This window comes from Channa argus, chromosome 6 (assembly GCF_033026475.1).
Source record: "Channa argus isolate prfri chromosome 6, Channa argus male v1.0, whole genome shotgun sequence".
Classification (NCBI taxonomy): domain Eukaryota; kingdom Metazoa; phylum Chordata; class Actinopteri; order Anabantiformes; family Channidae; genus Channa; species Channa argus.
In genome coordinates this window covers 18,974,619-18,992,500 of record NC_090202.1, presented here as the reverse complement: position 1 = coordinate 18,992,500, position 17,882 = coordinate 18,974,619, and the positions used below count along the sequence as shown (strand labels likewise).

At 41.0% G+C, this 17,882-nt stretch overlaps 1 protein-coding gene across 1 annotated transcript; it reads left to right on the top strand.

Moving 5' to 3' along the window:
* The first annotated feature begins 5,516 nt into the window (after positions 1-5,516).
* Positions 5,517-17,591, top strand: gap43 (growth associated protein 43). The gene is made up of 3 exons (XM_067507390.1): positions 5,517-5,827; positions 12,648-13,278; positions 16,358-17,591. Exons 1-3 carry the CDS (start codon positions 5,798-5,800, stop codon positions 16,435-16,437), a joined length of 741 nt encoding a protein of 246 aa, XP_067363491.1. The 5' UTR covers positions 5,517-5,797; the 3' UTR covers positions 16,438-17,591.
* The last annotated feature ends 291 nt before the right edge of the window (positions 17,592-17,882 follow it).

Genomic DNA, 17,882 nt, shown 5'->3' with positions numbered 1-17,882 from the left:
GTTTCACAGCTTCAGTCACAAATTGTGGCGGTATCATCTCATCTATGCAGCTGTGAGACTTCAGTCATGAAAAGACCTAATAAAAAGCAGACAATGAAAAAGATAAGTCCTCATTCAGTCTCAGTTTTTTCTGTTTTTCATTTAGCTCTTTCATGCCCTCTAGGCTTTAATAATTTACATACTGCTATAGTGAAACAATTATCATTCCTGCTTCATCTGGACTACCATGGCAACAGCTTACTCATGTCAGACAGGAAAAAAAAAAAACAATAATGTGCAGAAGTCTTAGGCCACCATTACATTTGCTTTAGCAGTGCTATGATGACTACATATATTTCTTTTGAAAGCGTCTGATTGGGAAGAGTTAAAGTTTCCAGCGTCACAATGATCTGAAGCAGACTGCTAATGCAATGTAACTATCCAGTCATTGACTGGCCTCAAAAGAGCCTAGAATTCAATATGGAGGCGGTATGGGACAGAGAAAGACTGAACTCTTGGAAGTGCTGAAGGAAGGCTGGTGTATATGCCATTAGATTACTTGAGAAAACTTCCAGACTCCCTAAAAGAGTTTTTTAATATTGTGTAGATGTTTCCTGTATTTTCTGATTATGTCCTAATAAAGAGACCTAAAAAAAACATGGCTTGTCATTACAGCCTCGCTAAAGCATTAAAGTTGATGGTGCCCTAGGAGACTTGTACTTTTTCAGCTGTTGGTTATTATCACATTAGTTGGAACATGAAGGCAAAGTCTCCCTGACATAAGAACCCAGGGCGAATGTCAGAAGGGCTCCATCGCCACCATGGAAGTCCAATGATTAGTGATGTCAATGTGTGTGTATTACCAAGGTAAAGTAATGTTTAATTGAATGTTTCACATTTATGTTCTTGTATCATTGTAGGGATGCATGCATGCAATGCACTTATGTGGTAAAGATGTTAGGGAATCCATCTTATTAGCCTTAAGATCTTTGGGGAATTTACAGTATATGCCACACAAACACATTTTTTTTTTACAAAATCGTAGGAGGTGTGAACATTCTGGACTTTTTGCCATAAGCAAAAGACTTGTCCACAGCAAGAGCTTCTAGCTTCCCTCTTAACTGAATTTAGATTTTCCACTTTGAAGACTGAGACATAAAATGTGTGTAAAGAAGCTGCTTTAGGTCAAAAATATGGGGCAGTGTTTCCTAATTGTTTTTTTATAGAGAGTGAAGCTTCTTACTTTTTAGCTGCTGAGCACCTCATGTTTTGCAAACTGTAAAAGGTGAACTGCAAGATTAACACATCAACCTGTGATGGTGGTGGTGCTCCATCAGTTTACACTATTTTATTCAAAAGGAGAAATAACTCCTTTCTATTTTAAATAAACACATAATTTAGAAAATAAATTCGATTTGTTAAAGACGAGAGAGATTATATAACAATTGTCCTGTAGTCTTGAATACTGGGGTCATGAGTCATTTTTAGGAATATTTGTCTTGACTATTCCCCCAGACTTCAGAAACATTCCCACAAATTCAAAATAGCCACAGAGACCCAGATTTTTAAACTAATTTTCTCACATCCACCTTTTTTTCTCTGCATTTTATTTCTTACTTGCCTTTCAATGTTATTTTGATTATATATATATATATATCCATGTGAGGTGGTTTCCACATTTCCCCCATGGGTGTTGGTGTTTACCCATAATAACAGCCTCAAATGAAGCAGTCCCGAGTGAAGATCACTGCAGGTAATAACTGTTTACTTTCCTATCGTACTGCATTGTAATCGGACGCTGTCACTGTATTCAAATACTTGCAATTGTCAATTAGATGCTACAGAGCACCAGACCCTCAGAGTTTTGCTTCTGTTATTCCCTTTTAGTATTTGTTTTGGATTTTTATGTTCTCTACAGATAATTGTGTTAATTCTCTCCACTAATGAGCTAGTTTGCTGCTCCCTTTTGGTAGTATTTTATTGTATTGATCTATGCTGAAGATATTTGATGTGTCTGCAATTATTTGCCCAGCAAAATAGTCGATTTGTGAAAGATTACTTATTACCTCTTTAAGATCAGTGGTGGAAAAAGCACACAGATCTTCAATCCTAGTAAAAGTATAATCACCACAATGTAGAAATGCACAACAACAACAAGCACAAGTAATCTTCTAAAATGGCTTATTAAGTAATGATGTACAGTATATGTTAGTGGATTATTGATTATTAATGTTTATTATTGATTTATTATTGTTTAAACATCACCATGTTGTAGCTGGCAAAGGTATAAAAGGTATCTATAAAAATTATTTATTAGTCAGTTAAAATTTTCTCGTGTAATTATTTTAAACTGCAAGTACCTCAAGTCTATACTTTAATGTACATTGTTACTTTCAACCTTTGTAAAACATTATTTAATCATTATCTGAGTATTATCACTTCTGGAGAAATAAATCACCCGTAGTGGATATTTTATAAAAACGTTTATGCGTTCAAGCTTGATTTTCTGTTTGTAATACATAGTGCCCTGTTTATGTGGACACAGTTCCTAAATAACACTGCTTCAGCATCTTCATGAAGAGCAGCTGATTCATTACAGAAACTATGACAAAATGTTGCGGTTACCTCTGCAACCTTGATAAATTGCTAGATGCATGTGAATCTCTTTGTCTTTCACAGATACAGTGACCTTTCACAGTGCTGCTTTATCGCACTCATTCTGAAAGGACAGACTGCATTGTTGATGTACAAAATGTATTGAACACTCTAAATATATTGATTCACATGTAAAAGTGGGGTTGTCTTCTGCACAAATGCTTAGTTGAACTAAAAATAAATGAGGATAAACCAGAGCTGTATTAATAACAGTGAAAAAATGCTATGCAGCGTGCCTACATTCTTCAAGGTGTTCTTTGCCACCTCAAATGAAAAACAGTTACGTGATATCCAACACATACAGTAGCTACAGCTTTCTTTAAATAGTTTACAAGAAGTAGGGCAACTAACACTCTAACAAGAAGAACCTAAGCAGCATAAAAAAAGGGAAAAAAAAACTGGCATCAGGTGATGTCCATAGAGTCTTGTGATGGATTACGTGTTGTTAACTGGGTGTCCCTCTCCTGAGATTTTATGTTCTATACTGTGATCACAAAATTCAGTATAATCACATTAAACAAAAAACATACAGTCAAGTGTTGCCAGAACCAGAGTTATGTGACATTATTGATTTCTGTGGTCAGTAGGACAGCAGAATCAGCGGCTTATCAGGACAATCAAATAGCAGGACGCAGATTAGTGTACATGTCTTTGTACAGGGGTCAGTTTGCCGTCATCTGCTGGACAGATGAACATGGATTATTTTCCAAAGACCATACACACACAGTTTCTGTAGCTACCACCACCCTGGCCTCAACTTGAGCATAGGCACTTGAGGATTTAAGTGTTTGATTTCAGATTGTAATGGGAGGCTATGATTATCTTGGTGTATTCCTGAATAAATGATTTCTCATACAGCTCCCAGTGTTGGGATTTGATTTAAAGGGGTTTTGCCACTTGATTTTTAAATGCTAAACTGCAAACCCTTTCTTCAATCTGTAGTACTGCAGTACTCAGACCACAATATTTAAGTCAGTTCTGATATAAAAAAATAATCCATACTTAACAGGTGAATGAAAAACAACAGGTGTTTTAGGAAAGTGTCCGTCCACTAATGACGGATTACACATCACTCAGTTGGGTGATTATTTTTAATATTCGTTAATCTGTTGCTTATTTTCTTGGTTAGCCAATTATTTACTTCATAATTGGCGAGAAAATAGTAAAAATGTCCATCATGGCTCAATTTGATATGTTCAAGGTGCTTTTGGATAATATAATACATTTAATAAATAGTAAAGAAAGACCACCACCACATACAGACATTTGAGAAGTTGCAAATGTTAAAAATTTGTATCTCATCTTTTCACAGTATCATCAAAATCCCTCACATTTCTTCACACTCAAACAAGTCAGAGAACTTTGGAAAATCAGGATGAAAAACATCAGCCCCCATGACAAACACTTGCCTGCTAGTTATTCCAGAGAAGTGACCCAAGTTGGGGACAGTAGCAGCTGTTCAGTATGAATGTGCATAACTATAAAAGTAAAGCAGGGCAGTGCTGAGACAGATCATGTTTACTCAGCAGAACCCTGCATTATTTCAGCTTCTGTGTCATATGGTTTGCTGAAGACTATGATGTAGTACAACCAAGCGATGATGCTAGAGTTCCCTGTGTGCCTGTAGCGACCACCAGGAAGGCTGTGTCTCAGTGCTGCAGGTTAATAATTCCCCCACAGTGAACTGGATGTGGAATAATCCTGTAAGAGAAGAATAGCAGAGGACAACCCCCTCAGGACTCTTCCCCATCCTCACCTCTCCATCCATGCGTCCCTCCATCTTTGTCTTTACTCCTGTTCTCCATCCCTCCCTCCATCCTCATTGTGTCTGTAGCATCTGCTGGTGCTTGCCGGTGTCAGAGCGGGGGTGGGGACTCATCTGACACCAATCTCAATGTGTGTGTGTGTGTGTGTGTGTATTATAAAAGACAAATACTGAGTGTGGGTGTCTTCCTGCCTCACTGTACAGTAATGGTTATAAATGTAGTTGTGGGGATAATACATGCGATGTGGCTGCTCATTATCCCAGACTGTGTGCAAATGTGTGCATAGAGGGAGAAAAAAAAAGGGGGAGGGAGAAGCAGTTTGCCTTTCCTGCCTGTCTGCCACACCCGGCTCCCTTGCTTCCTCCTCCTACCTTCATCCCTTTCTCTCTCTCCATCTCTCTCACTCTCTCATACACACTCCTCCTCCTCTGCTCTTCTAGTCTATCTGCTGGTGTTTCCATGAGAACAGAGAGCGTTGGGTATGGGGGGGTGGGTTGGTGGTGTGGGTGACGTGTCCTCAGAGCACAGAGAGTCTGTGTGTGTATGTGCACGCATGATGCATGCTGCTCTCTTTCACACGTCTCTCCTGGCAAGAGCTGCTCCTGGCTGTGCCAGAAAACATGCTTTTGGCATTGCTGTGGCAATTTGGATGCAGAGCTCACAGACTGATAACACTGATCCTAGATCCAGAGAGTCTGAGAGGGAGCCTGAGCAATCAGAGAATGCGACTATTATTTTGGATCCTCTCCTTCTTTTAAAAGAAAAACACATCCTTGTGTGTGTGTGGAGGGGGGAGAGCATAAAACAGAGGGGTAATAGGGCTGTAGAGAGAAACAAACATTAAACACAATAGGCAAAGATGCATCAGGGCAAAAATTAGAGGTATCTAGTCAGTAATTAAGGGACAACCTTTTTAGGGTGGGGCCGCAGCTTTTGCTGTAGCCAGGCTGGAAGAGAGGAGGAGGAGGGTGAGAAGATGTAGAAGAGAATAGCGCTGATCTAAAAGAGGTGGAGGGTTTATCACTATGAGCGAGAAGAGGAGGAGGAGGGGGATGGATGGAGAGAGGGAGGGGTAGGGAGGGGTTTAAAGGGTGGGCTTGTAGTCATTGTCAGGCAGTGAGTAGAGAGAGAGAGCGAGAGAGAGAGGTGCGCCCAAGCAGACCGACTGAAGAGCGTGTGTGTGCAAACTGGGATGAGTAAATGCACTGGGCAGCTTAGCTGTTGATACAGCCTAAGAGTGAGCGAGCGCGTGCGTGCGAGAGAGAGAGAGTGTGTGTGCACGAAAGCGAGTGAGAGAGAGAGAGCGAGGGAGAGGGAGAGGGTGAGAGACAAGAAGTGAAAGGGAGGAAAAAAGGGAAGAAAGAAGCAGAGAAGAAAAAAGGGAGGATACTACAACTATGCTGTGCTGCATAAGAAGAACCAAACCGGTAAACTGCTCTGCTTTGCTTTACCAATATGTTCAACTCTTATGGCAAAATGCTACATCTCAACTTTGAACTTTGTGATTATTAGTTAACAGTCAGATTAGGGGGTTTGAGGTGAGATTAGGGGAAATGCTGGTGTGATTTTCTTTGACTCTGGGCCTGGTTTGTCTTTGTAGAAGTCTATGTAAGAGCCCAGACACACCTAGTTAATGTGATTATCCCGCATGAATGGATGTTACCACAATGCCTTTCAGACCTCACACTGTACTTGCAGAGAGGCACAAGACTGTAACTCGATCTTGGGCAGATGGGCATTCCCTTCTATTGATCAAGCACTTGAAAAAAAGTGTAAAAAAATTATTGAAAGGCACTTGATAGATGTTTTTACTGTTTAATGTCTGCCATTAGAGTTGAAATTCTCCTTTCTTTATTCAGGAGCACTACCGCTAACGATGCTTCATAGTAATTAGACCACACTGTGGGTTTCTAAATTAATAACTTAAACATGGGTCTTAGTGTCTTCTGTTGTCCTGGGCAGAACTGGGTGACACAGGAAAGTAAATTTCCACTGTGAGGAAAAAAAGGGTGGGGTATTGAATGAACAGCACCATCATGTCAGTGGCCTCGGGGGAATACAATAGGAATAAATGAGTCTAAATGGATTATCATAGCCCTCCAGCTTTATAAGTGGATGCTGTCAAAGGAGGGTGCTATGAAGTGTGCACTCATTTAAAAGGTGTGAAAGGGTGATGGGCAGTTTATAACAACCCATGGTGATTCTCAGTGGCAGAGAATAATAAAAAAAGGTGTTGCACAGAAGCGGGTGGGTCTGGACAGTAGAGGAGAAGGAAGCACTCTCTTGTGCTCTGCTTGTATTTCAGTAGCTTTTATGGTGATTTAGTGTGTGATCAGAGCTGGGTTCCTGTTGCCATCTCAAACTGATTTTATCAGACTCATAACACTGGATTCCGATGGCACTTGATTGCTTTTTAAATGTCAGCCTGGATGAGTCATATTAGCTGTGGCAGAGAGCAGAGAGAGAAAGGAAGCAAGGCTTGCCAGTTGCAAGACATGCGGGAGGAGCAGGATGCAGAGAGGCAGGCAGGCAGGGAGAGAACAAGCAGCAGGGTGGAGTGAGGCTGGTGCACATAGAGGAGGATGGGGCAGGGGGGGATGCAAGAAGAAGTAAAGAGCGAGGAGAACCTGGTGGAAACCAAAATAGAGGTGAAAAAAAATTTCAGACGGGGCGGAGGTTGCAAGGTATGGGGGAAGGTAGGTAGAGGCAGGCGTGCAGCAAAGCAGAAAAGCAAAGAGGAAGTTAAGCTGGATGGTGGCTACAACCAGCAGGAAATATAGTGGTGACAGAGCGAGGTATGGAGAGGTGAGCAGGCGCAAAGGTAAAGCAGATCAAAGAGAGTGGGAAACATGAAGGAATAGATGCCGGCATGCTGCACACTGCAGCCATGTGGGTGAGGCACCGGCTCTTCCCACTGAACGCTGTCAGTGTCTTGAGCTTGCGTGTCTCCACCACAGGGAAAAATATCCTCCCAGCCTCATGCACTTATCCTCCTGCTCCTGCCTTTGAAGAGCAGAGGCATAAATTAATCCAGACAGACTCTGTGGTCTTCATGGATGAATTAGCAAAGAGCATGGTCTTCCCCTTAAAAACTTAGCAGCACTGCTGTGGGTCCTGCATTTGTGGAGTGTTAAGTGCTTTTGCAACATCTTCTCTATGGGAGTGGCAACTAGCCCTTCATTTAAATCTCTGAAGCCTTACCCTCTATTTTTATATTTAGTTTTTATGCGGCTTTAGAGCAAAAGTCAACCACAGATTCAACCACATTTCAAGGTGCACATCCTCTGCTTAGCATTTATGGAAAGAAAAAAGTCATGTTCTGAAGTCCAGGTCCATTTTTTTCCACGTTTACCAGGTAGACATAATTAATGAACCAGAAAACCAAATCCCTCCCATCTGTGCTCTTCTTTGACTCCACCCCCACTTCAGCCGTTGTACTTTTCCTAAGAGCATACCTGCCCCTAGACAAAACTTTAAAATGAAGACCAATCCCCATGGACTCGTTGGCTTTCGCCCTGAGTCTGGCCTCAGCCATATCCTCAGCCCCGACCCATATTTGCAGCTCCCTCTTTCCAACTCCTCTCACATTCCACTTACCCCTCTTCAAAGGCCCACTCCCCATCATCATCCATGGACTCTGTGAGATCAGTGACAATTGCAGAGTCTTTGTTCAGGCAGAGAGCTGTGGTGTGATTCAATTAAAGACTGCTCCAGAGGACGTAATGACGCCGACATATGGCTGCTTATTAGCTGGCGTGGAGCATCTTTTCCTGGGCTGGTTCTGAAAGGAACAGTGCCTCCTTCAACATAGCTCATCAATTCATCGTCAAATGGTAGAGGGAAACGGGGAGAGAGAGCGATGGTGAGTGGGGGCTGTGGCAGTCACCACCTGAGCCCCTTCTCCTCAACTGCATGAGATAGCTGGGTAAAAGGGTGTGGTGCTTCGCTGTGTCTTTATGTACGTGTGTGAGAGTGTGTTTGTGTGTGTGTGTGTGTGTGTGTGTGTGTGTGTGTGTGTAAAAGAGAGACAGAATGAGAGAATGAGTGGGTAGCAGTTTGCTCAGTGAGAAAAAGATTGAAAGGCGACAGAAAGAGAAAGAAGGAGAGGGAGATATTCAGCAGTTGCAGACAGCAGCCAGTTTCTGGTGTCTGGACGGTTCCTGCAGAAAAAGCAGACAGCTACTGAAATCGTGCTGGCATTTTCAAGAGAGAAGTGTCATTGCAGGTAGTATGTGTGCCACCTGCAGGGTGGCTAATATTAACTCTCTGCCTACTGAAGTAATGTGACAAATATTCTGGAGTTTTTCATTTTATATCGAGTATAGCCATGCATTTTATTACTTAGAATGTCTAGATTAATATTCCCAAATCATCAATAATTACATAATTAAAGAGACTTCAAGTCATTTTAGCAGCTGCACCTGTTGGCGTTGTGACTAAAAAAAGGCTTCTGCAAAGCAGCATTCTGTAACTCCACTGTTTTAAATGCAAACGTCACCTGAATATTTTCTCCTCTCTTGCTATAGTCGGGTTTTTTTCAAGATTTATTGCAGTAGAAAAAAGAAAAGGGAGTTGCTCACTTGAATATGTCAGATTAATAAAACACAACATGATTACATGCATGCCTGGCGTGTGCATTAGCGTGAGCTCTGGTTCTGTAGTAATTCAACCAGCATTAACCAAAATGCTCCACCATATCGTCCCTCGTTTCTCCTCCCCCTCCCCACCTGAAACAAGTCCCTAATTGCTCTGGCTCTTATGTAGTGGGAAGGTAGCGGATTGTTAATGTGTTTCACCGTTGGGGGATGCTTTGTGTGTGTGTGTGGGTGTGGGTGTGTGGTTATGGATCTGTCGGTAAAGCCATTGACTCTGGGGTGTGGTTCTCAGAACAGCCGGTGCCCACCCAAGGACAGAGACAGGGAGAGAGCACAGACTGCAGCTGATAGGGAAAACTGTAATAGACACATCCAGCCGGCAGATAATGAACCGAACACGTTTTAGCACGGCCATTTATTAGCTTTCCTGACAGAACGGACAGAGGGTTTTTTTCTTCAGGTGAACGGCACTCCTGTATTTAGACAAATGAACCTGTGAGCTATTGTTCATTTAGATTCTGAACAGGGAGATTGTCAAAATTTGTCACCTGCATATATAGTGAAGTGTCAGTGTGTCCTACAGTGAGCATTTAATGTCACTACATAATACTGAAGCTATTATAATTACTGGAGGATTGCATAATTGTCTGTTTTGCAACCATGCAAGAAAAGCAATATTATATTGCAAACAGTCCACATTTTTGCTAGATAAGATAATAAAAACAGTTTTCAGTGATTAATGTGGTGTATCTATGGCAACCATCAAGGCTGTGTTCAAAAAGGAAACACTGCAGGGTAGTTGCAGTAAGTTATTTGATTAACCTGATAATGCAAATATCTTGTCTCACTGCAAAGTAGCCAAGGAAGAATTTAAATGTTTGTGGAATTTCAGTTTTAAGGCTTAAACGGTGTGTACCTTGTGGTGTGTTGTACCTTTGGGAGATGTTGCTGTATTTATGAATGGAAATGTGTGCCGCACAGACACAGAGCGGAATAGCGCCTGCAGGAGTATACGTGACCGGGGTTCAATTAAGAGTCTTTAAGAAGCAAATCTTAAAGGAACTGAGGCAATGTTTCTGTTTAGATAATACTACATTTAAAATATTTTAGCCACTATCCATCAACCACTGGTAATTGTAGGTTTATTATAAGTTTGACAAGTCAAAGTAGCTCAACAGTGAATCCTGTACTTCATGGAAACCAACTACAGCAGTCAGAAATTCACAGCGCAGCACTTTTCAAGGATGATGCACAGACAAATATCAATAATTCAAATGATGATGCTACAATTGTGGTCAAACCATGATAGTATTCTTTCATCCCTGTCTTCATACACTAATATGAGATCACTTGGCACTCTGCTGGTATTTTATTACATTTGCACTCATACACACCCAGATCTCTAATGTAAATGACATCCTCTCTGTTCCAGTAATGATGTCATACCCCATATTCCCAAATACCATCATCCATCTCTTTTTTCTCTCTCTCTCTCTGTCTGACTCATTGTATGCAGCCAGTAAGTAATTCTATTTAGAGTTAAGTGCTTGGGTCACAATTCTGGCAATTGTAAGCACCTGTGAGATCAGATATAATAAGAGTCCTGTAAGTCAAAGGAGACCTGCATTTTATTAAAAAGAAAGGGTGTGCCGACAGTCTCCAAGTCTGGCTCTTTGTACTAACAGTAAAACCCTGGTTTTTTTGTTAAGTAAACTCAGTGAACATAGTTCAGGTTTTAGATAAATTATTGTATTACACTATATTGAAGGAGCAGTTTAAGGGCCCCCAAAATCTACTATCCTTTTTTAAGCCAACAGAACCATGTTCAGTTGCAAAAAATTGCTTCAGGAAGATTGTATATATATTAAGAATTACAGAAACGCCCGAGGCAGGAACCAGGGGACTGCATGTGAATAAAGGTGGAGGAGGTGACTATATACTAACATAGCTGCACTTTGGCCTCGCTGCTCCAATATTGCACTGACACACTGACCCTGAAGAAGACATGTTGGTTTAGGGCCTCTGGCGCTTAAATCATGTCACCTAGCTTTGATTCCTAACAAAGCCAGCTGCCTAAATTGAACCTCGTTTCCAAAATAGCGACACGGACAGAGACGGACGGCATCAGTTAATCGACTGGCGTAGCTACTGAAAAGCATTGATCTTAAACAAGGTGCAATCGTTTGGTGAAACAGTCACCAATATTCATTGATACATACACGAACATAGTATAACCCCCCGCTGGCCTCGCACCACACCCTGCTACCACATCACCCACAACCCCTCCTTAGCTGATTGCACTGCCGGATTTATGAGTTCGTCTTGGCCTGCTCCCCTGAGGGGGTCAGGTGCCAATCAGGGTGACATATAGTCGTCCATAGCACCAACCAGCAAACAGTGCTGTGATGAGTTAGCACTCTGGTTGTCAAGGTAACCTTTGATGGCTGGGAGCTGGTATGGCAGTAAATGCAGAGAAGACTCAAGCAAGCAGCTCATTCCCTAACAGCCATACATGGAGCAGAAGAAAGCTTGTGTAGCCCACAGCCTCAGTTTTTAAACGCTTACATGCTTCTGCTCAGGTATCATTAGCGGAGAATACCGGGAACACTGAATACCATAGAGAGGTGCTATGTTTGAGTTCAATTATTCAACAAAATCAATTTCAGCTGCTTTTTCAAGAGGACAGTATCCACCTTTTGCTTAGATTAAATAACTGCCATAAATGACTACAGTCATTTGCTGTGCCTCAAATCCCAGTGTATCCAATTTATTAGGTGAAAACAATTGACACCCCCCTACACACACACACACACACACATCTTTTATCCACATTGTTCACAACATTCACTAAATTTCTCTTTTCTATTGTCAAATCTGATGAGGCCTAATATCTGGAAGGAAAAGAAAAACACTCAAAACCATTCAGTTCTGCAGCTTTCTCACATTATCATTTGGCTAAGTGGTGATACACTGCATGCATGCTATTTGACAATTTGTGTTTGCTTCATGCTGCTTATTCACATTCATTTACAGTGCACATTTGAGCCTTTTTATTAGTTGAGCCTTGGCTAGCAAATATTTATCTTGATTTCTTTGCCTATTCATTTTGAAAGTACTGATTTGTTTTGTTTGCTCATCATTCATTCATTTTATTTGATTTGATTTCTTTTCATTAGATTTATATGACTCATAGCACAACCCACTATTTGATGGACAGCTATGGATCCAGTTTCCAAAGGTAATATCATGAAACACTTTAAATTTTGCATTGTGCACTGTCCTTTTCCTATCCCCATTCCTCATCCAGTCCTAAACCTTTAGTTGTAAACCAGTCTTGAAACCCTAACCTAACTATTCCTGCTCTGTAGTTCTCCAATTTTAAGTACATTTGTTCATCAGCTAAGTGAAAATATAATATATACTTTTGTCTATTTCCGACTTCTTGACTGAAACTTGTGATTTTATACCAATCTTTAGTGGGATTTGAAGTGTGATATTTCTAAGGGTGATCATTTTCAAGCTACATACCACAACATTAGAGAAATTCTTTTCAGATTTTTATTATGACAACCAGTGTATTTTCTTGCTGGTTTTCAATTGGCCTAGACACATGTTGCACATGTTGAGCTGCTGTATTCTTTTTGCCTACTAGGTGGAGAAGAATGAGGAGGCGGACCAGAAGATTGAACAGGATGGCACCACCAACAAACCCGAGGACAAGGCCCACAAGGCTGCCACCAAAATACAGGCTAGCTTCCGTGGACACATAACTCGGAAAAAGATGAAAGATGGCAAGGAAGAAGAGGAGGGAGACAGTCCTGCTGCTGCAGAGGAGGCGACAGAGGGTGGAGAGGAGGTAAAGAAAGCAGAAGGAGGAGAGGCAATTCCAAAGGAGGAGGAGGCTGCAGGAGAGGAGGCCAAGAAGGAGGAGGAGACAAGCCAAGCTAAAAGCCCAGTGGCAGACAAGCCAGCTAACTCTCCTGCAGGTGCAGCAACATCTCCTGTAGCAGCAGCACCAGCTGCTACCTCCCCTACGGCTGCTACAGAGCTGTCTGATTCCCAGAAAGAGGAGCCAAAGGTGGAGGAGAAAGCTGAGGAGAAGCCCAAAGAGGTGGAGGCCCCAGTGGCAGCAGCCAAGAGTCCTACCACAGTCACAGCTGAGGAGAAGAAAGAGGAGGAGAAGAGTGAAGAGAAAAAAGAGGAGGCCAGACAAGCCGATGTGCCTGCTGCTGTCAGCCCAACAGCTGAGAAGGAGGATCCTAACCAAACAAAAGAAAAACAAGGTATGCAGATTCTCATAAAGCTTCTAATTTAGTTCGTTATTATGGGTTTCAGGTAAAAACCTACTGAACACGCGTGCCAAATAAACCAAAAAGTTTTCTGGACGAGCCGTGCACACGTTTGCAAGGGCACCGGGTTCAGAGACAAAAACAATTCCACACACTATTAACAATTGGGAAGGAAATTACTTACGGTTAAATATGTATAAAGAAGAACAGGTAAGTGTTCCTGTAGTCTGGCTTGGCAGGCACCACAGGAAATAACTGCTTGTCGAGTCCTGAGGATTTAAACACCTTTGGCTCTGCTCCACCATTCACTGTTTAACTTCAGGACACAGCTTTCCGGTGACGTGGAGATTGGAATACGTTTGGAAATGATCAATGCCGGTCCAGGGTGTTGTGGAACAATGGGCTAGTGTTTTTTTGGGAATGATTACTGTAAAGAGAGAGGTTGTTTTCTGAATCATTAAAGTTCACAAGCATCTCAGATGGGTTCCTGTGATTTCCATTATACCAGGAGCACATATTAACCTTGCTGCTACAAAAAGACAAACAATGGTGAATAGATGTCCCCTCATTTTCTCCTGAAATTCTCATTACAGACCACAGCTGTTCAAACATTTTGATTATATCCTATTTGAACACCGGCTGAAAAATTTTAAAGCAAACTACTATTTGATGGCCAATTGTAGAAGAACATGTAACTAAAAAGAAATAAAGAATTCACTCTCACAGTATACACTTGACATGACCTGATTCTGGTCCAAGGACTCTCAGACTGGGTCAGGCAGGTAGGTAATGGAGCATGCTCAATCTGGAGTAGGTGGGGGTGTGAGGTGGGAAACACACACAGACACACACACACACACACATGCTCACACTACATGGAAACTAGGTCACCAATAGCGCTGTCTCCATGTTGTCATAGTTACCACCTCAATGGGATAGCTGGCCTGCAAGGAGAAGAGTGGGGATAACAGGTGCTCCGATTTAAATGAATGATTAATGATCCCTACTAGTCATTATCTGCACTGGGAATGTCTGTCACAAACACTACAAACAAAAAACAAAAAAACTGCTAATTAACCACTCGCTGCTTTACCAACTTAACTGACTCAGAAATCAAATGAATATTTATAACTAATCACTTGGTTAAGGTTTGTCAGTTCACAGACCCGAGCTGAATGCATAAGGACCCCTGGCACAGTACTCTGATCTGACTGAATAATTTATTAAGCTGAACCACATTCTCCACCAAATCTGTGGTTCTGGCTCCTCTTAGTTACACCTAACTAAGTTGTACTGGCCTAGCATGACACCGAACTTCACTACTGCAAGAACGTGCTCTCGAAAGTAAAAAGAGCAAATGACAGGTAAAATATAAAAACTGCTCACACACAAACAAAATACATGCAACACTTGCAACGAGTATTTCTGTAGAAATATATATGTTTTATGTGACAAAGGATTCCACATTAGTGTCCAGCACTACAGAAAAGCATCTTCTCCATTGGTCAATAGATTTTGGAGCGTATGTCACTAGGAACCTCAGCAACTGTGTTCGGGAATGATAGCCCCTAGTGAAAACATACAAAAACTTATGTAGTGACTTAAGTATGGGACCTAAAACAGAGCCTTGTGGAACTCCACATGTGGCTCATTGTACTGAGAAACTTGAAACTGGGAATAAATGTGTTATGATATAAATCGAATTCCAAATGCAGATGGTTGATGGAAAAATTGTGTGTATACAAAATTTAGATCCGGTTATGACTGATACCAGCTTCCACACACGTCAGCTCGGTTTCTGTTTAATTTCCACAAAACTATGATTAATGCTTTCATTAAGACTGATTAGAGAAAAGTTATGTGGGTAACTTTTCTGTAGTCACTTCATAAGAGTGGGAACTTTGTTTTCCCAATCACCAATTCTTATTTGCAAATGCTGGACCCACATCTCAGTGAGTGATATCACGATGAACTGAGGTGGCACTGGTGTCAAAAAACAAAAAATATAGGCTTTTACACTGTATATAGCCTAAAACTGTCACTCAGCTAGTGACTGCAGAGGAGGATATTGTCAAGTATGTCAGACTAGCTAACAAGCTAATTACCTCTTACCTGGAAGACCTGCTATGACTCATGCCGTCTTGAGTCACACACACTCACACATTACAGGGACTAACACAGACATGATTGCCCCACTTCTCCATCTTTCTCTCTGCCTCGCCCTCTCACACACTCTCACAGATACACACATATACACACCCATGTGCATGCCATGCATCACCCCAAGCTCCGAAACAATGATGTCATTCTTAGATGGCTCCTCTTTCTATTAAAGGAGTATGAGATCACTGAGGTATGACATCATCGCTCTCAGGGCATTTGATCAGAAACAATGATAATTAGAGCTGTTCTTTTTATGGACAATAGATATAAAACCAATCTCTTAGCGGCACAATAGCACACAACACATTATTTAAAAATGCAGAATAGAATAATACAGAGAAACACAGGGCAATGTTACTTAACAAACCTGTTTAGTAATCATTCAAAAATATTTGCCTCTTAGTAAGCCACCACCTGATGTTATCACAGTGCAGTACACTGTGGGCATCACACAGTATCAGATGTGACAGGCTGAGATGCTGCTTTTAGCTTTGTGATGTCAGTTCAAATGCTTCAGGGTTGCATTAGGAGCACTCTCTTTCTTTATTATTTACAGAGCCAGTGTGGGACTTCAGACATTAGGTTGCATCTTCTGAATCAGTTTCAGTAGAGTTGACATCTTTCCTGAGTGTGTGTTTTCCCGAATGAATGATTTTTAAATGTTACCTTATACTAACACTGGCTCCTGCAGGTGGTCGCAGTATCTTAGCTCCTTATAGGATATATTTAAATATATTTAAATGTCAAACCTCTTTTCCATGTACTGCATATTTTTCCCCCTCTCTGCTTTCTCCAACCCACCTTTTATATATTGTATCCTCCTCTTTCTGCCCTAATATCTAATTTTCCTCCTCTCGCTTTGCTTGTTTCCTGTTTCCACCCTTTTCCCCCATTCACTCCATTCACTCAGATGCTGCAGAGGAGTCTAAAGCAGAGGAGGCCACCCCGGCAGATGCCACTGCAGAAGCCACCGAGTCCAAGGATGACTAAGGCAAAGTCTAACCTAAAGAAAGCAGAAATAAGAGTATGAAGAATAACACAAAAACAAAAATCTAAAAAGGTTGCTCTTTGCCTTCCCAATGTGAAGGCACTCCGTTTCTATTTGTTTGTCATTTTTTGTGTGGCAATGATTTTCTCATGTTGGGGGAGTTTCCAGCGTGGAGTTTTTTGGCTCAAGCTAGTAATATCAGGAAGCAGTGGTAATAATGATGTTGACGTTGTTGATGATACTGATGAATGGTGGAGGTTTAATTTGGTATTACTATTTAATGTAAGTGAAACATCCGTGGAATGGACGCTCCCAACTGGATAGTTACACATTTGAAATGCATTGCTAATGCACTTTATTTAATTTGCATTGCAATGAACCTTCTTTAAACACATTTTGCAAATAAAACTTGTTCTGCAAATGCACGCACAAAGGAAGCTGCCTTCAAAATGCAGCTCACGTTTTCAACACAGTATAAGTGTAGTGAGAACACAACAAATAGGTAATCTAATGACACATTTAGGGGAAATAGAATGTATAATTAAATGTGTAATACTTCCAGTTGGGCAGCTTTATCTTGAATCCAAAAGTAACACACACAGAAAAAGACTATTACTCTCTCTCTCTATTCTGCTTGAGTCAATCAAGCTTGGTTTACAACCCTTTTACAAACTCTCTGTTTACTCACATTTACACTACAGGACCTGTTGCCATTTAAATGACATGATCATGTAATAAACTATAGTATTGATGTAACTGGCTCTTAAAAAAGATTTGTGTTCTGCCAACCAAATGTGCGAACAGTAGCATGAACCATCGAACCAGATGCATGATGGGAACTCTCCCTCTGAGAGGAACTTTTTCGCAGTCACAAAAACTTAAGAGGTGTGGCGGCTTCTTTTTGATGTCTTTGGTGTTGTTATGACAGTTTATATGAATTGGAAAATTAATCTTGCACTGATGTTACAAAAAGTAAAAATAAAAATCAAACAAATGAGCAAATGAAAAAAAAAAAAAAACGTTTCCTATGTTCCAGTGAGTGCAATGTCGAGTTTCCACCTTATCAAGGAGTTCAAACTTGTGAGAAAAAAAAACTATGAAAAAATAAAAATGGTTTCAATGTCTGTTTTCAAAATAAAGCAAATGTGCCAATTACCATCATAAACTGTGGAGTTTGTTTACAGCTGTGTTTACAATTGATAGATATATCCGTGGGTAATACTTGACTTTAGAGGATCATTTCATTTTCTAATTTAATCATATTTTCCACTCTTTCAATACAGACACAAAGTTTAAGGCTGAATCTTCCCTACTCACTGTAGGTTAGTTTCAGCCTGCAGCCTGGATTAGTTTGTTTGTCTGTGCCATGCGATTGTCAAAAAAATGATTCAAAACACATTAGCATGACACACTGCTCCACTGGATGACATGCTGTATTTCTTTATTT